Source organism: Oryzias latipes, chromosome 15 (assembly GCF_053564925.1).
Source record: "Oryzias latipes strain Hd-rR chromosome 15, Olatipes_Hd-rR_3.1".
NCBI lineage: Eukaryota > Metazoa > Chordata > Actinopteri > Beloniformes > Adrianichthyidae > Oryzias > Oryzias latipes.
The window spans coordinates 16,830,132-16,854,463 of record NC_136251.1 but is presented as its reverse complement, the minus strand read 5'-3'; the positions used below and the strand labels follow the sequence as shown (position 1 = coordinate 16,854,463).

General features: G+C 38.8%; 1 protein-coding gene across 3 annotated transcripts in view; it reads right to left on the bottom strand.

Annotated features, from left to right (window-relative positions):
- Window positions 1-1,766: 1,766 nt before the first annotated feature.
- Window positions 1,767-24,332, bottom strand: part of hectd2 (HECT domain containing 2) — a 61,631-nt gene continuing 39,065 nt past the window's right edge. For all 3 annotated transcript variants that reach the window (XM_011484259.4, XM_078932412.1, XM_078932413.1), the window contains 6 exons: window positions 24,235-24,309; window positions 19,154-19,241; window positions 18,652-18,758; window positions 13,339-13,454; window positions 11,613-11,756; window positions 1,767-5,428 (listed from right to left, as the gene is read on the bottom strand). In XM_011484259.4, the coding sequence (XP_011482561.1) occupies window positions 5,308-5,428; window positions 11,613-11,756; window positions 13,339-13,454; window positions 18,652-18,758; window positions 19,154-19,241; window positions 24,235-24,309 (651 nt within the window). In that variant the 3' untranslated portion in view covers window positions 1,767-5,307. The remainder of the gene's footprint in view (window positions 5,429-11,612; window positions 11,757-13,338; window positions 13,455-18,651; window positions 18,759-19,153; window positions 19,242-24,234; window positions 24,310-24,332) is intronic.

The following is a 24,332-nucleotide window of genomic DNA, read 5'->3' as shown; positions in this document are numbered from 1 at the left end:
TAATTCCTTTATGGGTTAGTCATGAGGCTGCTGGAGCCTATCTCGGCCAATGCCGGGGCACACCTTGGATGGTTTGCCAATTCATCGCAAGGCTACATACAGACAGACAACCACACATGCTCACATTCACATGAAAGGGGAACTTTCTGAATCACCAATTCCACTATGAAGCGTGTTTTTGGACTGCTGGTTGAAGTTGAGGTGCTGAAAGAAAAACCCACGCCTGCACAGAGAAAACATGCAAACTCCGCACAGAAGGGTCTTACCCACCGTGCCACCCTATCATGAATAAATATACCTATTTCTGTTTCTCCTGATCCTCTTTGGTGAGTAGCAAAGCTATCAGGCAGCCCCCACTTCTGATGCATCCTCTGATTCAACATACAGATTGTAATGCTGGGTCCGAGGAAGTGCCCTTATCTGACCCATCGCAATGAGTTTGATGTGGATGTGGGTTTTGGGTTTGTGAAGTTCTAGTCTTGCCTTTGGAAACATTACATCCCAACAAAACATCATAGCAACAGTAGCGCTGCTTTGGGTTTATTTAGAAACCGTTAAGGAAAATGGGAGCCAAAGAAGGCCCCTGGCCCCCTGTTTAGGAGAGAAATATCCACAGTTTCCATTCTCCACACAACAAAAAACAAGAGACATTTGTGATGTCACTCTCTGGCCGGTCAGTGCCCTGGAATCTGGTGGCACTGCAATCCAATCCAATCCAAGCCAGCACCTGGCTTTTTAAGCAAGTACCAAACCCCTGAAAGTAAAAAGAAAAATGCTATGGCACTAGGTACAAGTGCGCAAATTGGAAATTCCATAAAAATGTTTTGGAAAAAGACCATGGAAGTAAAATAGGGTTATGAGACTGTGGCTTTTATGCTGGAACTCCTGTGTTGACCTCCTTAGGGCCTGCTCATTGTCAGTACATTTGTCCACAAAGTACAGTTCACCTGTTTGCTGCTATCACTTTAATGGAATTCTCGGGCATGTAAGACAGAAGAATGCAATTGCATCTCTACCTCGTCTTAATAGCATAGATGAGCTGTGAGCATGAAATGTAGCAGAGTATGGTATGGTGTAAATTGGGCATCAATACATTGGGACCCCTGACCAAAGACCTATGGTCTCTTTACATAGACAAAACACTGGTTACACTTTGGAATCACAAAAAATGATATAAAATAAAACTGATTCACGTCTGTGTGTGTATTTCGTCAAAAGGAAAACAAACAAAAATACTTGCTAGTTTGCCAGCTATTGTAGTAACTGTCCAATGACTCGAGTAGGAAGTAAGTTAAGTGCAGTCAGCTGGGGTTTAGTATGAGCCATCAGCCCTGTGTTGTATTTTTGGTTATGCAAGGCCTGTGAACTGTGAGTTGATCTTTTTGGTGGACATTGGATTGCTCTAGTGAAACTGGACTTAACCCCACTGTGCTATAGGTGTGTTTTAGAGGGTTGTTAGGGGTCTGTTGGTGCTGGGCTTATGTGCTGTTATTATGGGAGTTTAGGTGGTCAAGTTGGAAAGCTGCATCCTTACATCCAATGAGAAATTGGCATTAATAGAAAAACCTGCTGGTAAAATCCAACATTGCACTCAGCCTCTAATAGTGTTTGTGCAGCTGCTGCACAGAAAAGCCCTGTGATGAAATAGAGCTCGACTTAATCTTTGACATTTACTTTTTTAATTTTTTGCTTGCTCTATGTGATAAACATCACTTCTTTTGACCCATTTATAAAGTGACCAATAACAGACACAAAAAGCAAATATGTGAACTTGAGGGGTGAACTTTTACTGTAACTGTTGAATCTCAGCTGTACACACAATGCATTACATAAGGCCGGAGTGAAAGAAAAGCAAAACACATTTACATTTTACAAAACTAGGTCATGCTTGGGCAATAGGCTCTGCATGTGCACCGCTTCAGATAAATGCTGATCAACCCTAAGGTTTACAGTTTCAAAAGAAAAACCCTGTCTTGTTCATCTTCTCCTCTAACGACAAGTGTTTTTTTCACTCTTTACATGACTTTACATAACTTTTGGATCCCCTCTGAAGTATTTTCAGACTTTTGTTAAGATCGTTCTACTGTTTAACCTGACAAGAGTTTGGTCCTGTTTCCAGACAACAAATAAATACAAATCTTCTTTTAACAATAATGAGGTTCTTTCACATGGTGTCAAACCTAAAATAAAAATGTTGATTTCTTGGATGATTCCTTCCTGCTGCTACTCTGAACCAAGCATTACATGACAAAAAGGATCCACTGTGAACTTTAAAAAAAATAAAGACACTAAAAATAGAAGTGGCCTGATTAGATTTTATAAATTTGGATGAAGTAGGCAAACAAGTTCTATAAATGCTTCTTGATTGTATTAATGCTTTTTTCAGTCTTCAATAAATGTCACCTCTTAGAAGCAGAAGGTTAGGAAGTTTGTAGATTTGTAATTGTTCAAACAGCCAACTGATCTGCTGTTAAACTGATTTGTTTAGGAAAAGGTTGCTTTTGGCTTTTTTGCTGAAGATAGTTTATAGACTTGCATAATGGATGCTTTGTTGAAAGAGAAGCTTTTTCGAACCAAACCAAACATAAACTCCTGCGGTTTGGTGAAAAAGTGACCCAGATTAGACTGATATAAATTTGGAGAGTGCAGCACAGAGGTTTCTTGACCGTTGCTCAGACATTGGAATTTCTCTTTTAGCTCGGTTTTGCCATGGCAACGTTCTATAGAGGAGCTCCGCTGGTTCGGAGCCAACACTCGGGAGTTACAGAAGGCCTTCGTGGTGCATTTTTGTTCCAAATCCAAATTGTATGGTTCTGTTTTGAGCTGCCTCTATGTTGGAAATTCATATTTGACACATTTTTAAGAAAAGTTAACGATATGAAACAAGTTAAAACAAAGAAATGTTGCCATTTCTCAACAAACAGAAATTTATTTAATCAGAAAAAGAGGACCGGGTAGGGCACTTGTGACCAAACTTATGCAGCATGATGACTTTATGCAATTACTGCCCACACTTTGTAATCTCGAAAAGCTGTTTTCTTGGAATAGACATTAATCAAAAAACACATTGACAGAGTGATCTGCAACAACTGTGGTCCAAATATTCATGAAAATAAAAATAAAAAAGCGTGTTTTATTCTTTGCAAACACAGCTGAAGAAAAAGAAAAGGATCACACCAGCAGATAAACAGGAATTGTAAATGGACATAGCAACTGAATGTGCTCCAGGTATATTTAAAACAATTAAAACTCTAGTTCCACTGAATGTGGTTCGATTAGAAAAGTTCCCACTCAGAGCAGTCCCACTGCCAGATAGAGCTGCAAACCACTGACAAACTAATCAAATTCATTTTATCGTTTCACCATGCTCAAAATTTGGTTCAACTTCTAATAATAATAATATCAATTATTAGTATAATATCTATTCTAAAACAAATTTTGTTTGATCATGAAAAGGTTTTCACAATATGATTTTAAGTAAACTAAAGTGGAAGTTATTTACTTAAGAAATGAACTAAATAAACATCAAACAGTTTTTTTTTTTCTATAAAGCAAAATTGCAAGCAAAGATATTTAAATAATAGATTTATCAGTCTATCCTTAAGTCAATTCAACCCCCTAAAGCAGGGGTGTCAAACTCCAGACCTCTAGGGCCGGTGTCCTGCTGGTGTTTCAGAAACCCTGCCTCATCTGCTGCTGATTACCTGGATCAGGTGTGTTTAGCCAATAAGAAGCTTCAATGGCAGTTTGGTTAGAAAACACGTAGGACACCGGCCCTTGAGGCCTGGAGCTTGACACCTGTGCACAAAAGCCAACTTAACGTTGACATTAATGGCTTTATCTCTTTTCTTTCACTTGTTGGTCTTTTTTTTTGTGAGGTTAGCAACCAAAGCTACTTTGGTACTTTAACAGGGTTTGAGGTAATGTTGAAGGCCTCAGAACTTATTCAAAACTCCACACTCCCTTCCTTCTGCACTGATTTGTCATGACCCTTCCCAGCTTTGCACAAGCTCGTGCAGCCACGGATAAACTATAATTCCTTCAAGTGCAGACCTTTAAGGTAAATACTGTTCTAAATTCAACCACCAAAAATGGTCATGAACTGCGAGGTCCCCTCTTCTCCAGGCTGATGGCAGCCATGACAAACAAACTCTAAGCTGTCAGTCTACAGCTCGGCTTCCACATTCATAGGAAAAGGCTGAAGCACTTTTGCTGCGGCCTTTGTTTGACACAAAAGCAGCAATGTCAATAAAACCATGAAGCGATCTCAACCCACAAGATATACAGGCACACTCTTCTCCCTGCACAGCAATAAAAATCACAACAGTGTGCTGCAAACACATACCAAGACAGTTTGTGGAATATAATCAAAGTGACTACAGTCTGCACACAACACAAATAATTCATACATCTCAAACAAGTTAGCTTACTGATGCTGACACTATTGTACCTGCCAATTGATGATCAATACTCCATAAGTAATTTAAAAAAAGATCAAAATGAACTATATAGTGGTAGAGCAATATTCATTTACAAAATAATATGACAGCGTGGAATACTTTTACCTGAGAGAAATAAACTTTTTCTGCTTTGAAACTAATTATATTCTCCGATTGATTCCATATTCTTGAGAGATCAATTGTAAAACTGAAATGCGTAACACAAGATTATTCTCAGTTTTCTAAAATAATAATCTTTGAACAAGCTTTCTTTCTTATTTCGCTCGTCTCAAATTTAGTTAAACTTTATACCTATTTTCAGGCGATAATTACAATATTGTGCAAAAGGATTAAACACAGAAAAGCTAAGCACATGTTGCACCATTTTTATATTGATTAAGCACTAGAAAGGCAGAAGAAAGAGTTCTGATATTTTCAAACCATCTCATATAAACATTCAATGCAACCAGACACTTTCTAAATGTTTCTAAAGATTTTCTGTGCTGCTGCCTCACTGTTCTCTGATTTTTCTCATGTAAACATTTTTAATCTAAATTGCCTCAGGGTTTTGCACAGTACTGCAATTACAAAGTTGACAACTTCCTTGTGCAGTTTCCTTCATGTCAGGCCAGTTTATAGCAGAACCAACAAGAGTCCATGTGCAAATACAATAAGTTAAACGTGGCAGGTTTAAAAAAATAACAAAGGAAGAGCTAAATTGATTAATCCAACTGTGTCTGCCCTGCTGAGCGATGCATTTCCAGTCAGATGTTCAGCCATGAAGATCCGTGCATCACGTCGGTGAAAGGCAGACACATTGTAGTACTAACAGTTAGTGTGCACATGTGTGTTTGAGCTTTCCGACTGGTCACTCCAGGCCAAAGCCTTCGGCGTTGGAGATGGCGATGGTGAGTTTGTGTTTGAGCTCCTTCCTGGTACGGTAGGGAGGCAAGCAGATCTGATTGAAACATGTGTGAGAGACGGGCAGCCTGCAGAAACACACACACACAGAAGGGGAAACACCCGTATGGGTTATTAAGCACAACTGTAAATCAAACAGGACATGTACTCCTGGTCAGCTCATGTTTCATTTGACCCGCTGACAGATCAGCTGTTTTGCTGCCTATGTTTAAAAAAAGTTTAAGAAAAGATCTTAAAGATGACTAGTCCAGGAGAAAACTTTAATTGCTTTCCACAACTTATCAAATCTCAATTAGAGCAGCATTGACAACCAAAAGTTAGCAGTACCGTCTTTTTGTTTTGTTATTAAAAACCATTTCTCTGCATTAATATTATACTTTATTTAAAAGAGCCACTAGTAATTTATTAATGCTTTGACTAATTTATTACAATAAAAGTAAAATGTTTCAAGCCTGTGTTTGTTTGTTCTTTTAATTGTTTTTTCACATAGATTTTTGTTTATGTAACTAGGGTCACACTGCAGCCACAGCAAGCCAGAGCACAGCTCAATACTTCTTCCTGAAACCCTTCCCATTGCTTACGCACATTCCGCTCATGGTGATGTTGGAGGGTTGCTACAGCAACCTTTTTTTCCACGACATCATTCAGACTCCTGTCATGAATGTTTGGTCTTTTACCTGGAAAACACTCAATCCTTTCTACTAAAACACCTAAAATGCTTGCTTAAAGAGGAGTAAACAGTTGTTTCAAGGAGTGAAACTTCCGCAGACAATATTTGATTATTACATAGGCTTTAAAACTTAGCAAAGTATGATTACTATGTTGTGTTATAAAATTTGTAATTGCCTAAAACATCCTTAACACTATACTTGCTAAAATAACTCACTGGATGCTGACACTAAATGACTGGGAGTGCACATGTGATCACACCTTCAATATAACATTTGTACATTACAAAATGCATTATTATTATTATTATTTGCAAAGTTAAATAAAGTTGTCATAAAGATCTCAAAGGATATAAACAGGTTCTAGAAGTTTAGAAGAATAATGTAATGTAATAATAACTGTAAAAGCCCCCATGAGTCTATGGACACACTGGGCATGTGTTGTGCGTTCAAGAATACGCTAAATGCCCATGGCGTTCGTACTGGACAAACAGGGAGGGACTGCTGCTTTTTTTTTTTTTACACAGCTCTAATCCGATGAAAGACTTGGTGTCACATAATTCCGGCTGGGCACAAAATGCAATTTTTAATTTACCATTTCAAGATCAATTTTGAAACGGTTGGCACTTTTGTGTACAAAAAGGGATGCCATCCACACATTGCTACCGGATCCAAGTCACTGATTGGTCAAAGTTCAACCTGGTTTAACTCTCAACTTCCACTAAAGACCGGGCCTTTTGTACGTAGATCCCAAAAACGGTTCTAATAACTTGTGTACCGCCGCATGAATGTGAGTTTTGAATGCAGAAGCCAGAAACGCGCATTTATGCACATTAATACGCCGTCATAGACCTTTTTTTGAAAGTGGTCACTTGAGCGTGCGTTGCAGAGGGGGTTGTAAACGTAGCTTAGGGTTAATAAAACTAGGAAAAATATTAAATTTGGTAGAATGAAATAAAAAAATGACAAGAATAGAAAAAAATGTTCAGCATTGCTTTTTATAAAACATAATAATGTTTTATTTTAAAGTTTTACACACACCAGACTTAGATCCTGGCTTGGTGTTTTTTTTTCGTTCGTGCAATTTTCTTTTTGTAGGCCCGTCTGATTGTGTTTTCTCAAGATAAGTTGGCATTCTCTCGCAAAGACTGAAAACATGCCTATTATGCTGACTGACATTTCTATATTCAGCTTGACCATACATGGATTTATTATCTCGTTTGTCCCACTGTGACCCGGTGATGGACAGGAATACTGTCCAGCATGGCTGTCACTTCCAGCCTGATGACAGCTCAAGACTCAACCTCCATTCAAGATGCATTTCATGTTTGCAAAGGTCAAAATGGAGACCTAAAAGAAATAATTCTGCTTTCTGCCAACCTCTAGCCTGATGTTATGTTGAAAAATGGAGAAGAATAGAATAAAAAAACAAAATGTAATAAAATACGCCTTTGTAAATTAAGAGTAAATACTTCAGCTATTATACAGAGATATTCACAAGTGCAGATTCGAAAGTTTTAAACACAGTAAAGATCTGTGCTGAATCTGAAAGTAGAGCTCAGGAAGACTTAAGAGAAGCTAAAGTTGAAGCTTCAGCACAACAACACGAGGGCTGGAGGACTGCGGCGTGGGGGTGGAGGGTGGGAAATGTGTATGGGGCTTTGAGGTCGAGGAGTTCAAGGCAGTGCGTCTCAACCAATGAGCTGAATCCGGTCTCCTATGGATTCATCACAAAGGCTTGTGGCCCATCCCCTCCCACCACCCAGATCCTCGGTCACAACATACTCCATGCTGGTTTCAATGTGGAAACCAGTAAGACCTCAGTTTATACATGTGTGGAGGTCATGTGTGGGGATCAGGATTATTTTTTCTCATGTATGTCTTTGAACCCCTCTGTTTATATTCCTGTGGATACAGAAAGCTTAAACAGGTGGAATATTTGCTGAGACTCGTGAGTCTGTGGTTCACTTCAGTTGTCACAAAGACTAGATTCCAATCCCTATAGCTGTTGTCTCAACGTCAAAGGCACTAAAAAACCAGGATAAACAAGAGAGCGCTTTGGTGTTTCTGCAAATGTGGGAACATATAGTGTTTTGCATATTCTCTCTGTTACTAACTTCACTTTTTTTAAGGAAAAGTATTAACCTTAACCCTTGAATAACAGATATTTAGTGCCAGTGTTGGCATTCTTTCAACTACGGTAACTTTTCAATCGTATGCAAATAACATAGTTCCTAGAGATTCTGAAGCATATAAAATCAGCTTTATGCTGATATGCAACACTTTACGGTAGAGAATTGCTTACAATGAAAGTCAGCTGAATATGTCGAAGTGAAAAGTGTTTTTATTCAAAATTTTATGTTGGTAATTTGTTGTATATCGGTGCAAAGTTGACATAAAAAGCATAAAAAGCGGCATTTCTCTGTGTCAGAATCAGGTGATTCACATTGATCACATAAAAAGTTGACAAGTTAGGGTATATCAAAGAGTGTGTTATTTTGGTGGAGCTGGTGACATGTCTAATATTAAAAGGTTAAGTCAACAGGCCTTTAGAGGAAATATGTTTGTCAAAAAAGATTTTTAATTTACAAGTTGAAAAAGCAATTTATGACTTAAGGGATTGAGCATTCTCTTCTATATTTCTCTATTTGTCCTCCTTTATGTACAAGTTCCAATAAAAGCATAAACTACAATATGAATTGCCACACATGACAGCGAAGACTAATATGGAGCCCTAAAGCTTCAGCTTTAATATGTAACATGTAGTGGTGGAGTGAAAGGGGGAGGCAAATGGTGGCATCCGGTTCAATGAGTTGAAGGCAGCAGAGTCTGACCAATCAGCGGTCTTTCCTCCTATACATTTGACATACTTGCCTCTCACCCCATCCCCCCGCTACCACCACCCACACAAACACGACACTCCCACAACAAGAGCAAACACTCTTTCCGAACAGGGTCCAGGCTTTATGGGAGCCAATGAGAGCTGAGAATATGTGCGGCTCAAAACAGTAAGAGGATTGTCTTTAATGTTTACAACGACACAGGGAGCCGTCCAGTTTTCTTCATTCATTTTCATTTTCTATAGGGTAAAACAAAAGCACAGCCACAGATGCATAGGGTTTTATTTTGGTGCTGAATCCTGGATGATGTAATGATAATCAGCATTATGGCAACACAAAACAAGCAGATTATTTCACATGTTAAACCTGTTCATCCCTTTATTGTAATAAAAATAATATATATCTACACTTATTTGCACAGTATTAAATAAAAGAATGTCTACAACTAAAATAGGAATAATACATTGAATATGCTTTGCAAGTGACTTTTTTTAATTACGAAAATCATTTTAGTTGCAAATCTGTGAAGGGTCAGAGGAGGTGACAAGACTGGAATGTAATCTGACTGACAGCCAAACAGAAATGAATGCTCTGGTAAATGATCGCAAATAAAAGTTAGGTTCAGGAAAGTTTAGACAGTTATGTGGTTTATTTGTGTTAAAGCCGATCAGAAGCTGAACACCACATCACTGTGGTTTCAAGCTGAACGGAAAGTGAAATGCAAATATTAGTAACTCCAGCTGCTGAAAGGCAGCTTTGGTGTGGACAAATATGAATTAAGAAGATGCTCAGGGGGCTGAGCTTGATTCAAACTCAAGATTTTTTTTGCCTATTAAGCTCTTATGGATGAAAAGATGATTTATTTGTGTGAAATTATACAATGCTTGAGTAAAAGTGATTCAAAATATATAAGCTTAAGCATTAATGTATAGATTTTTCTCACATTTAGATGAATAAAAATTATGTTTAAAAAAATCTGGTTAAAATCATACTTACATTAAATGCAAAAAAAAAAAAAAAACATTTGCTGTGTGAGAAAAATCATGTGTAAATTATGACAGAATGTGAGCTTATATAAAACTTCATAAATACAGTATATACATAAATAAATAATATAGGGTCACACCTACTCTTTTATATGCAATTACCGTATCTAAATAATTTGATCTTTTTCTGTCAGAAAATAAGGCAGTTTTAAAGGTTATAATTGTTTTTTTTACGCTCCATCTAAAAGGAAGGTGAATTTTATTTTAAAAAAATGAAGGGATTCAGCAGGAATCTGACAAGATGCTGTGTTAAATAAAAACAGTTGTCCCTGCATCAAAGACTGAATGAAGGTTGAGAATGAAACTGGAGCTGAAACTCCAGTAGAGGAAAAAAACAGTGTGGATGTATGTGTGTGTCTGTGTGTGTGTGTGTGGGGGTAATTGGCGTCATACAGGTCGATGAGTTCAACGCAACATAATCCGACCAATGAGCTGAATCCTTCGTTCTATACATTGGACACAATCCCCCCCCCCCCCCCCCCCCCCCCCCAGTCCACACCCCCTCAAGCAAATCTCCTACCACAACATACTCCATGCCCTCTATGGGGACTTCAAGTAACGTGAGAGCCAATGGGAGTCCAGCTGGTGCATGTGTGTGTGTGTGTGTGTGTGTGTGTGTGTGTGTGTGTGTGTGTGTGGGTGGGGGGGTGGACCCACTAAGAGGATTGTTATTATTCTGTATTTATTCTTACTCCATCTGTCGGAGCTTTATCTGTCAGAAAACTAATGAAATATGGGCCGGACCACGTGAGGCTTAGATTCAGCTGCTACATCCAACCACTGGTTCAACAAGACCACACTGATGGAGTTGGGTCATCGCCGCAGTTTTTGTGTTGCTCCACAGCAAAGAGAACCCGGAGAGGAGGGGGGATGCCGTGAGAGAGTTTACCATGTAACCTAATGAGCCGGGGAAGTTTCTCATGGAAACATCTCCCATCTCTGAGTGACTTATTCATGTTGTACACTGGCATTACTTATTTAGGAAGCTGAGGCTGGACCGACCCCTTCTTTCTGCTAAATGGGGATCTACATGCTTGGAAAATGAGCTGTTTTGAAGGATTTTTAATCATTAAAGTCAAATACGACTATGGTTTTTCTGATTTAAGTTTTGAAAAATAACTACAATTTCTCTCATTTTAAAGAAGACACAGTAGGATTGAGCCTTTATTTGTTTGTGTTCTATAGGTCACTCTGTAAGCCACAGAAGGATGTGCTAGTTTTTGTCCAATACAATTTTTTGGGCCTCCAATTAAGGGGAGATTTTTTTATGTTCAAATTTCTAATTGGCAATGTTTTGAAAAAAATAATAAAGATATAGAAACAAATAATTCAAATTTGGTTCATTACTAGGTTGTCAGTTTTCTCCTTTTTGTTCAGGCTTGAATGACACATAGGTCATTAAAAAAATAACTTTTTAAAATGATTGAGTTCAAGAAATTGAATGAAAATTTAAGATCTGTACCAATGAAAATATTTGATTGCCCAACTGACAGCTTTGGACAGCTATAGAAGAACTTGTTTTAAGCACATATTTTCATAGAAACATTTCTCAATTTAAATGAGTTTTATTGAATTTATTTTAACCTAAATAATATATAAAAAATCCTAATTTCCAAAACTTTTTTTTCACTGCACAATAAAAAAGTTGTTACTAACCAATCGGAGACCAGTGCTACTTTGTCATTTATTGGAACGTACCAGTCAGTTGGAACATCGATTTTGGAGATTTTAAAGTTGAGGTCAGCCATGCCCCCGACAGGAACGCGATCACTTCCTGTGGCAAAGTGGAGAAGCTTCTTCTGCAGTTCCAGGGTGAAGGCCAACACCACTTCCCAGAAACACCTGCAAAAGCACAACGAGGAAGAAATTAAAGAGTACAAGAACTTTTTTTAAGCAGGAGTACCAAATATAGCATAAAATTATTATTATCATGATTATTATTATAACATTAGATGAGGAATTTGACAAAGAACAATGAAGAGCAGAGGGTTTCAGCCTGAAGCCTTTTAGTGTGGTAGAGCAAAGCAAATGAAGACAGACACCAACAATGACTTTGAAAAGGAAAATGTGAACTTGCAAACTGTTATATAGTCATTTTCTAATAACTGGAAAGCAGTCATCACACATTAATGACAATTGTTGCGAAATATGCACAAGAGTAGCGTATTATCTTAGAAGACGCCACTCAATCTTAATGTGCAGCGGAAAACTCAGAGAAAACTCAGAAAATCAACTAAGTTTTCCTTTCTAACAGCGAAGTTTTCAAAAAAGTATCTATTGGGGACTCAGAAACAGTTTCAGCTTTTTATATTAAAAGGATAATTGTAAAAAAATAAATCAACATTAGATAAAATATTTTTCCTTCAATAATCCAATCATTCTTAGCCTGGGCTCACACTGCATCCAGTCCGGCTCTGGTGCAGCCACCAGAGTGGTCTAGCTACCGCAGATGACTTACATTGGCTACGGTTGCCCAGGCTCTGTCCTTTTTGTTGTTATCATTAAAATCAAATGACATAATGTTAACACCACAGTGAAAACATAGTGAGTACAGCGGAAAAAAGGTTTTATTTTAAAATATACCGGATACACTTGAGACTTGCACGGTTTAGGTCGTTTAATTTGCCCCAACTTCAGAAAAAAGCACTTTGGCTCGCTCCGGTGTCCGGCCAAAATTTTGAAGCAAATGAAACGGATTTGGAGCAACGGTGAGGTCAGACCGGACTGGATGCCGTTTGAGTGGCTCTCGCACTTTTCAAGTTAGGTAAAGACTCCGGTGGCCGCACCGCAGCCAGATTGGATGCAGTGTGAGCCAAGGGTTATTCTTTGGTTAGAGTTAGACATCTTAGCATTCTTCTTCAGAGTAGTAAAGTGTGGTTTGGGTGAGGGGAATAGAAAGTTTTCCTTGTCAGTCACAATGGCTGTCCGACAATAGGCGCATCAGCAGCTACAAAACAAATCTGACCCCATTTTGGCTCCAGGTTATCGTGTTATTTCCCATAGAATTCAATGAGAAAGGAAGCTGCCCAGATAACAAAAGAGCAAATGAGTCCATCTTATCTTACATATTTTCTGGTCTTACCAGGTGGCTGCGAAAAAAACTGTTTATGTTTAACTCTTCCTTTGTATTTTATCAATGTCACACGTGGTTGCATGTATTTTGGTCATATAATTCATGGACTATAGATAGACCCTAGAAACATGTTCTACCTTAATCATTTCTTATGTTGCTCAAATAGAAAGTTGACTACAGAAGTGAGAAAGCATTCATCATTTTTTATGCCCTTGAGAGAAAATATTTAAACCACAACATTTGTACCACACATAAAGGTTTTGTAACAGGTGTATTCAAGTGAGAGTATTAAAAAGAGGGGCGCAGCTTGTGAAGGAGGTGCTAGGTGAGCAGGAAGAGAGGGTGCCTTACCTGACTGTGGTGTCTGCTTTGCTGTATCCTTCATATTGGGCAGCTTTCTGCAGCGCGCTCATGTCAAGCTCTGGACTCCCACACACCAGCATCTCCACTTCCTCTGGCCGCAGCAGCTAGAAGAAAGAGAGAAATGATCAAAATATCCATCCATTTTCTTAACCCCCTATATCCCTTGCGGTGTCGTGGGGCTGCCTGAGAAGCTAGGGACACTTTAAAGGGCCTATCCTATGCTATTCTTATGCTTTTTTATTGTAAACTCCATCCATTCATATGATAATATATTAACCTTTGGCACATAAACACACCTTTTAAGAACTATTAGTTATTTTCGCAGCTCATTTTCCTACCCAGAAGTAAGACGACTCGATCTCTGAGGGACAGACTCTCGCTCTTTGTGGGTGACGCCCATTTCATGACATCAACCTAGAGTCGGCCTCGGCAGCGTGTCTGGGTTTCACCCGTGAAAACAAACAACATTCAAACTTTTGCAAAGATGGATGTGCATATTGTGCATAGAAAATGAATGTGTTTTGCCAAACAGCGAGAAAGTGGGTGTGTGTTAGCCTGCGGGCAGTGCTAGCAGTGTAGACTCTTCCTGGAAGGGGTTGTTCTAACTCGGCCTGCGTAAGCTTGTGAGGACCCGCTCGTTGTCATGGGTTGGTAGGGGCTGGTGCACAGGTTTTTAGATGAATACTCAGAAATGCCTGGATGGATCAAAATGCCGCTTCTGGGTTTCTTTTAAAAGCTCAAAAAATTGATTTTGCATGTATAGGTCCTTTAAAGTTAACCAATCAATGATCAAAAGATGAGGATGGATTTTTAATTGTTAAAATCATTTCAGTTACAATCATTTTTTCCTCACACCAAGTAAAAATGCCATCTCATTGCTATGCATTTTTTTGTTTTTTTTTTTCTATGAATTTACATAAAAAAGAGGTAATAAATAAAGGTTGAGAAACATAAAAAGAAGACAATGACTTTGTATGGGTGGCAAATGAGACCAGCAGAGTGGGCCAGCATACACAATAAAAGGGCAAAGCAAATAATTTGAGGAGCTCAAGAATTCTTTCAAAAATATTGTTTCGATATTTTTGCAATGTTTAAAGAAGCTTTTATTGATGATTTTTTTTTTCAGTAATGATACAAAAATTTTATTGAAAATTGATAATCATAAAAAACAAACTGTGGCGTTTTAAGAATGTGTAGTACCCAAACCACCATCTTACCGGATTACAAAATACAGTAAGTTCGCACTTTATACATTTTTGAAAACTAATTACAGCCAAACTGTGAACCAATAACATCATTTTCACCATTAGGGTCATTTTGTCATATTATTTCCAACTGAGATCAATGTTAAAGAAGCTACAAAAAACAAACAAACAAATAACTAGATCCCAACACTTAAGATTGTGGATGGCTATATACACACATTTATGAATGGGAGGCTAAGAAAATGGTGAAAAATCTGAAAAAAACTGTTTATAGTTTTCCTGCAAGTTTGTAACTGTTATTCAGCCTGTGATTTCTTTAACACATTGGGCTTAAGGAACCAGAAAGGAATAGCTTCTCAGGCAGGTGGACGTCTGCAACAACAACCTCTGCACTTTTACTGGAACAATAATTATTTCCCCTGCTCGGATGATGCAAGTGAAGCACAGCCAGTAAATGAGATGAAACGGGAAGTGTTGCCTAATTATTAGAAAACAAACAAACAGAACTAGTTAACCTCTCAGAAACTCTCCCAGAGATAAAATCTACCAAATGCAAACTTGAAACAGACTGATATGTTCCTTTGGGCTTTCTGCTGGTTAAATAACAGAAAACAAACACACAAGGGCTCAGTGCGACTGATACTATGAGTTAACAACAAAAACTCCCTCCATACCAAACACACCCAAACTGAAAACACCGAATCCTACACACGCCCAAAATTGAACCGCAGACCTGCCTCATCACATCCTTCAACGTCAGTCAGTGCGGACGTGACCACATAACTGATTTAGAGCCTCAATCTCACAGTGTGAACTAAAAAGCAGCTCAAAAACCAGAAGTGTGGCACACAAAAGCTCAACACCACCATGATGTCTATCAGAACCGTGTTAAATGCTAGTGCTGTGCATCATGTAGGACCGATCATTCACAGTTTTACAGTTTTGAGCGGTTTGGGTTAGTTTAGCTTAGCTCTGGTGTGGAGCACAACCAGGATTCTAACAGGGGAGTATCAGCGACCAAAGACTGACATGTACTTTGAGAGAAAAAAGAAAACAAAATTGTTTTTTCCAAGAATGGCCAGTCACCAAAAAAGAAAATGTTGGAAAATGTCTTATGTGACGTATTAAGAAGATACAGGCAATCATTTATTCTTCATCAGACCAGCTCCACAGCTTAGTGTAAGAATGTCCATCCTGAGAGTAGATATGTGCAGAGCCAGTCTGATGACGGTACACAAAAGTAGCCACAAAATAGTTAGATCGCAAAAACAAAATACTAATTTTTATAGAAAAACATCATATCAACAAAATATTTATTGTGGCAACAAAATAGTTAAATTATGTGCACGAAATGCCAATAATGACATTAATAGGAACCTGGCTCTCAATATTAAGTTTAAATGTCTCTCAGCCTGACGATTCTTTGCAAATTGCAATTGTAGCTCATTCCAACCCTTAAATAAAACTGAAACTGTCTCTGTCCATAAAATAGTTTAACTCTACAGATTATCTTACCTTAGACCATGTATTTATGTAAATATGATTAATGAGTAGCCCGTCTCTTATCACGATTGAATTATTTTGTGGCCACAAATTAAGTATTTTGTTTGCACGTTGTAACTATTTTGTGGCTACAATTTCTTTTTAGCCGTCAGACAGGCTCCATGGATATGCGAGTCTGAATTTGACACACAGCGTTGAGTGGGCGGTCTAATGCAGAGGTAGAGCGGTCGACATCTCATCGCAGGTCTGGTTCCCGCCCTGCCCACCCTTGTGTCAAAGTGTCTTTGACCAAAAAAAAACTGAGCCCAACATTGTTCCTGATGATATATCATTTGGCACTGGTGTAAGGCAGCAGTGTGTGAATGTGTGTGTGCATGGGTGAAGGGGACTGTGCTTGTTAAGCGCTTTAGAACCTTCTGAGAAGCTAGTAACGCGTCACTGAGGTTGAACCAGGGGGTTAAACTACTAAATGGTTCTCAAGCTGCTGTGAATGTAGCTCACTGCTCTACCAAGGGGAAAAGTCAGATGCAGTGTCATGTTTTGCAGACTCAAATGTGTGACAGCTAGTAGCCATTCAACTTTCAACTCTTTTCTCCTTTCTCTGAGCATGTTTTGAAGAATTTCACCACCAAATAAAAAATTAAAAAAACAAAATCTTATCAAATCTTTAAACTATCCTTACTAAATTGACTTTGCCAGTACTTCCTCGTTTAAAAAAAACCTCCATCAAGTCTGACAGTTGGTTAAAGCATTGTTGTTTTTGATTAAGGTTGGTGCTATTTTTCCACCATAATCATGGTTTGTTTCTTCACAACATATTGTAGTGGTTTGGTGGTCCAATGATACCACGTCTGCAGGGACTTACAACCAAATGTGATGGAAAAAATAACTTAGAAACCATGAACACAGTAATCAGAGAGAGTCCCTAAAGACAGAAAGCTGGCCATGACAGCTGAGGCTAGTTGGCCTCACTGCTTTCTTTTCAGTCAGAGAGACCTGTCCTTTCTCTGACCCACTTTCACACTTTTATCAGACACAACTGGAGTCAGGTTTGGCTTCATATCTCCTCTCCATGCAAACATGAAGCGTTTTCTCTGCTGCCAGGCACAGCAGATGTGAAACTTCCAAATGCATATTTCACCAGGAGCACACAAACTATTCATGAACTGACCTATAACCCTAAATCCAAAAGCAGGGAAGGTCAGAACTCAAAGGTTAGAGGTCAAACCACAAGATATCCTCAAAATATTTTGACTTTGACTTTTCAGAAACAAATAAGTCTGTAAAAGGTAAGATATGAGGAAATTGTAATCAGTTATGTGGAGTTTCATAAATCAGTTCTTTTTGTTTAAAATTAATATCTAAATGATAAAAATGTGAACATTGGTGCTTTTAAATAATCAACATGAGCTATAAAATGACTACATGAAAGCATTGTTCCAAGAAAATGATGAGAATCAACATTTAAGCATTTAAGGGTTTGTTTCCACTGTTGCTCCACAGGAAGTGGTAACTTCTATCAGTACTGGTATGTTGGAACAGGAAATACATACTTAGCTTATCATGGGACAAGCTAAGCTGCAAGACAGAGTAGGTTGATTACACAAAACCTTAACTAAATGACCCAAGCAGCCATCCTTTAACTCACCCAGAAATGGATTTATTTCTACTAGTTTCTGTGACCTCTATTAAGATTATGTTGTTAACAGAACTGGCATGTTGTCAAGAGGCCCACCTTACCACATTCTTATGATAACAGAAGAAAAAGGAGGTCAGGAGAAAGGCGTCTATTTATAGAACAGGGTCCTGAAAAAATCATCCACATTCATGCTTATCCTGGTATTGGCACATTTTTGATGCAGGTCATGTCCGTTTTTGCCCTTTTTAGCACATTTTAAATGATTTATGTTTTCTTTATTATTTGGAGTTTTTTTTAAACTGTAGAAAGTCTTTAAACGAGGAAGGACCAAAACATAACGTTTTTTTTCTTTTTTCACTCTTAAATGAGTTAAAAATGTATTCTTACCTTAAAATCTTCTAAAAAAATACTTAATTTCCCACCTAATTGGATTTTTGCAATGGAAACACCCGTTTCATCTAAAAGTACATGAAAATGACATTTGTATCAAGCTATCAGGCTGCCAAATGCAAATGTGGAAACTCCTTTTTTTTTGCAAAGTTTACTATATTTATGGTAGTTACAATTGATAAATAAAAACACAACATCAAGTGTAACTTTGAAAGGTTTGCTTAAATGAGACATATGTAAAACTCAAAGAAATGTATAAGTGGCTTACAATACATTTTTGCCAAAATGAAAAAAGGCATTTTCACAGAAAAATCTATAAATGTATAATAATTTAAACTACTGTCTGTTCTTGAAAATAAGGTGAAAAACTGTCAAATTAAGATGAAAACCAAAAAATGTATATTTGTCGCACACTGAACGTGTTTTTGTCTTTAACCTGTCCTGTGTTCAAACACAGTCACAGAATAAAAATATTGGCTTTTTAAAACCAAGATAAAATGTTTTTTATGCTTTTTTTGCGAGATTTTTCAAAATGATAAAACAAAAATTGAACTCCAAACTCACCATCAAGGCATCAGAGGCACACACACTATGGAAGCCGTGGTAAAAGGCAGCAAACTGTTTATAAATGGACTTATTCAGCAGGAAGTCGACATAGAGCTGGACATACTCTGCAGAAAAAGAAAATAAAAGCATTTTTATTATTCCATTACAAGCTGTCTGCTTGGTTCATTTGCTCTGCAAAAAAACCCCACTGCACCTGAATACTTGCAGGATGGAAAACCTTCATAAATAAAATAAAGGTTTGTACTTTATTTATTTGAAAATAAGAAGGCTTTTAAGCAAGTTTGAATAATATCCAACTTTACTGAAAGAGCTGATATTGCTGTGGTTCGAATGACCACTGCACAGAGGAACCATGGTTTTATTTCCAAAATATGTGCAAGACAAATATTCACAGCTCGGAGAAGAAGCTGGGCTTAAAACTGACTTTTTAGTTCCAAAAAATAAATAAAAATAAATATATAAATCTGGGATGTTATCATTCAAGTTAATATTGGCTCACCTTTTCTGTTCTGCTTGGTGACAGGGATTTTATCTCCTCCAGGCTTCAGGTTGTAGGATTTCATAATGCCCATCTCCTCCTGACTAATCTGGAACACAGAAAACAAAACCTTGACACAGGCACTGATAAAAAAGAAAACTGTTTTAGAATAGACCTTACTTTAAAGTTTCATAGTTACAAAATTACAAATGAGAACGTTTGAGTAGTCAGAGTAATTGACTCGCTAAGCACGTTTTCTAAAACGCAAGTACAACACATGGTGTTCACATTGGGCAACCAGGGATGGGCTTCTTCTTCTTATTCTATTACTTACCACAGATGTTCAGCACCTACATTTGGAAAATGCCAGGTGTGAAATGTCAAAGCAGTGCAAATCTTGCTGCAGACCTTTTCTTTCACAGCTCTATTCCAATTTCAGACTTGTTGTCTTATACTTCCAGCCATACACAAACTGCAATTATATTTTCCTCCATGGTCAATTTTTAATTGGTTGGCACTTTCATGTATTAAAAGGGATGGCATGCATACATCATTTTCAAATCCGGGTCCCTAATTGGTCAAAGTTCAACCTGCTTGAAACTGTCATACCAATCCAAGATGCAGCTTAAAAAAAGAAACCAATTCCAGTCACTGTTTTAACACTCGAGTTCATTTAAATAATGATGGACGACACTCCCAGATTGATTCTGTGTTATATTTAAACATTTCTAAAAAAAACACGCTTTTTTAATTTATACAACACAATTCAAACAAACAAAAAAATTTACCTATGTTTGCTAGGACTTTTTACATTATTCTAAGAATTTCATTGATTAAAACTATCCATGATAGTATGTGTGGCTTAAAAGAAAAGCTGATGTCATGCTGACATTTTTCCATCAAGCTGTAAATGCTTCAGAAAGATAGTTTTGCCCTCTACACATAGAAGCACTTCAAGTCAGTTGATGTGCAGACGACAGGAAGATGAATGGACATAGTAATTACCAAAAAATAGAAAAAGAACCTATGACATATTACTTATTCAGACACAAGGCAATGTGGAAGGTAAGTGACATCTTTACATGAAAATGACTGATGGATTCACCCCAGAACGTTTAAGTTGTTGTTCATTTTAAAGCAATATTTTTAACTAATTTATTAGTTATGTACCCCTTTAAAAACCCTGATTGTTATTGATGCACACCAAGGCAAGAATGCAAAAAACAGAGAAGCAGATTTTATTTTCTAAATAAATGTATGTAGTAATGGAGTTGTGACCGGGCCAAAGCATGTAAAAAAAAAAAATGGGGGCTGCAGATCCACACAGACAGGGCCAGTGTGCTGCAGGTCAGTGGAATATCTGTCACAGAGGTGCAACTGTTGACCCGCCTGTAGCTCTCACCGTGGCTTAAAATAACATCTCCAATGGTGTGCTTAAATAACCCGTCATCCCCAACTCTCCCTATAGAAGCCCACTGCCACATAAACGACTGTATTATGTGCGATTACGAAGCAGGTCTGACGAGCTTCGTTCATGAAACACGCAACGCAATACGAAAGGGCAGCAGTTAAGCACCGCAGCAACTAAGACAAACTGGAAGTGTGTTTTTAATACAAACAGATAAAAGTAAAAAGTCTAGACAAAACAAGGTTTTTGTAGAAATTTGGGCCGGTTTCAGTTACCAAACATATCAAACAAGAAAGCTGAATGTTCCAGTGCTTTCGAATGGGATGCTGGTTAGGTTAGATAGAAGGGCTTTCTTTCCTCCAAGAAGCCAAATTAGAAGCTACCAAGACTTACAAGCATTCAAAGGTGGCTTTGGCTCCTGGCAGCTGACTTCAACTCAACAAAAATGCCAGTCATGCGAAAGGTCACTTATTAAAAGAGAGTTCAATAGAGTGAGTGAGCTCAAAACAGCTGAAGAAAGACTTTCAGGAAGGCCCTTTCTTTCAATTCTGCTTTTAACATATATAAATCAGTGCCAGAAGAGTGAAATGTAAAGGAATGATTATGTAACTATAATATACTTGCTTTTTAAACAGCAGATGACTGAGCATTCAAGATAAAAACCAGCAAAATTCAGACAACAGTATTTAAAGACACAAATTATGGAAAATTCTTTAATATGACTTTTGTATACATAATACTGCCCCGATTTTAAAACTAAAAACAATATTTTAGCTAATCTGACTTCCAGATTGAAGCTTGATTAACAATGAACCCCTAGTGGATATTTGGTTAGTCTGTGTAGAATCTCATCCATCCAGGTTGATTCCATCAAAGTAATAGGTTAAAAAAAGGTCAACTGGACCTGGTTTATGTCATATCCTGTTATAATAGAGAAGTTGTAGCATTTAAAAACTGTACTAACAAATAAATTACCTGACCAGAGCTATTGTCCGTCTCTTTTACAGCTAATGGAGGAAAAAATAAATAAATATATATATATATATATATATATATATATATATTTTGATTGTGGCGCTCCATGTATGCTTTCCCTGCCAGCATCTTACACCCTGCAGTTATGTGCTGGATTGTTTCAGGCGGCTCTTTGCACAGCCTACACCTTGGGTATTGTCTGGAGTGGTAGATCTGAGCCTCTATCGCTCTGGTGCTCAGGGCTTGTTCCTGGGCTGAACACAAGATAAATAGGCACATGGATCAATTCATGAGTAACACACAGAAGGGTATTGGTAGAGACTCCAGAGGAGCCAAACACCAACTCCTGGTCGACAGAACAGTCGCTCAAGACTGCAAGTCACGACACACCAACCTGTGCACAGCCTGGATTGATTACAAGAAGGCCTATGACTCGATGCCACACACATGGATCACTGAATGCTTGGAGCTCTACAACATCAACAGGACTCTAAGAGCCTTCATAGGAAACTCAATGAAGCTGTGGAAAACCACCCTTGAAGCCAATGGGAAGCCACTTGCACAAGTGTCCATCAAATGTGGGATATACCAAGGTGATGCTCTGTCCCCACTGCTGTTCTGCATAGGTCTCAACCCCCTCAGTCAAATAATCACCAAGACTGGCTATGGATACCGACTCAGAAATGGGGCCAACGTCAGTCACCTCCTCTACATGGATGACATCAAGCTATATGCCAAGAGCGAGCGTGACATTGACTCCCTGATCCACACCACCAGGATCTACAGTACTGACATTGGGATGTCATTCGGGCTCGAGAAATGCAGCCGGATGGTGACAAAGAGAGGCAAGGTAGTCCACACAGGAGGGGTCTCACTCCCAGAAGGAACAATAGCAGACATCGAGGACAGTTACAAGTACCTTGGAATTCCACAGGCAAATGGCAACCTGGAGCAGGCAACAAGGAAAGCTGCAACAGCTAAATACCTCCAACGGGTAAGGCAAGTCCTGAGAGGCCAGCTCAATGGCAAAAATAAGACCCGGGCAATAAACAGCTACGCACTGCCAGTTATCAGATACCCTGCAGGAATAATAAGAAGGCCAAAGGAAGAAATACAGACCACGGATGTTAAGACACGAAAGCTCCTTACCATGCATGGAGGGTTCCATCCCAAATCCAGCACCCTGAGACTGTATGCTAGCCGCAAGGAAGGAGGCCGAGGACTAGTGAGCGTAGAAGCCACTATCCAGGATGAAACATCCAAGATGCATGAGTACATCAAGCTCAAGGCCCCAACTGACAGTGTGCTCAGTGAATGTCTCAGGCAATGGAGAGCAGAGGATACAGTGCTGGAGGACAGATCCTCATGGGAGGACAAACCCCTGCATGGGATGTACCACCGGACCATGACTGAAGTGGCTGATATCAAGAAGTCCTACCAATGGCTAGAAAGGGCTGGCCTACAGGACAGCACCGAAGCGCTCATCCTGGCAGCCCAGGAACAAGCCCTGAGCACCAGAGCGATAGAGGCTCAGATCTACCACACCAGACAAGACCCAAGGTGTAGGCTGTGCAAAGAGGCGCCTGAAACAATCCAGCACATAACTGCAGGGTGTAAGATGCTGGCAGGGAAAGCATACATGGAGCGCCACAATCAAGTGGCTGGAATAATATACAGGAACATGTGTGCAGAATATGAACTGGAAACCCCAAGGTCAAAATGGGAAACACCTCCGAAGGTGGTAGAGAATGAGAGGGCAAAGATCCTGTGGGACTTCCAGATCCAGACTGATAGGATGGTAATGGCGAACCAACCAGACATTGTAGTGGTGGATAAAGAACAGAGGAAAGCCATTGTGGTGGATGTGGCAGTGCCAAGCGATGGGAACATCAGGAAGAAGGAACATGAGAAACTGGAGAAATACCAGGGACTCAGAGAAGAACTGGAGAAAGCCTGGAAAATGAAGGTGACAGTGGTGCCTGTGGTAATTGGAGCACTCGGGGCAGTAACCCCCAAGCTGGAGGAGTGGCTACAACAGATACCTGGAAAGACCTCAGACCTCTCAGTCCAGAAAAGCGCAGTGCTAGGAACAGCTAAGATACTGCGCAGGACCCTCAAGCTCCCAGGCCTCTGGTAGAGGACCCGAGCTTAGAGGAGAAACCACCCGCGGAGGGTGAGAGGGGCATTTTTTTTATATATATACTGGTATACATACAAACATAAAAATCACATATCTAGAAGTGATCACCTTCACCAAAATCTCTTTTCCAGAGATGTCCTTGTTTTTACCATTAATAAGTTTACAAATTGACAATTTTCATGGCTGATGCTGAATATGGTAACTGCACTAATCAACTTTTCCTTTTTTCATTTGTTGATTGACTAAATGCTACTGTATTTTTCCAGATGGCATGCATGGAGCTGCTGGAAATCACTCTGTAGTACAAAATTGATGATACTGGAATCAAACAGCAGTGAAAACTGGCACATATGTTTGTCACAGTGCTTCTACTCCAACATCCTGTCTATTGCTGCAGTATTTCTACAACAGCTGCTTGGGGAGTTTCATGTAGTCAGGTCTCTGACATTAGAACTGGTAGTCAAATTTTTTAAATAAACTTAGAGATAAGAGCGAATGTAAGTAACTTGATTTTAACAAATTTTACGTGTTAATGGCATTTCACTGAGTTTAAATGCATAAAAAAACAAGCTTTTTTACCTGGAAGGTGAGGTAGAAGTCCTCCTCCACATTTCCCTCGTAGCTCAGCAGCTCCCCTAAACCATGAGCCAGCTCCTGCAGACAGAATCAGGAACACT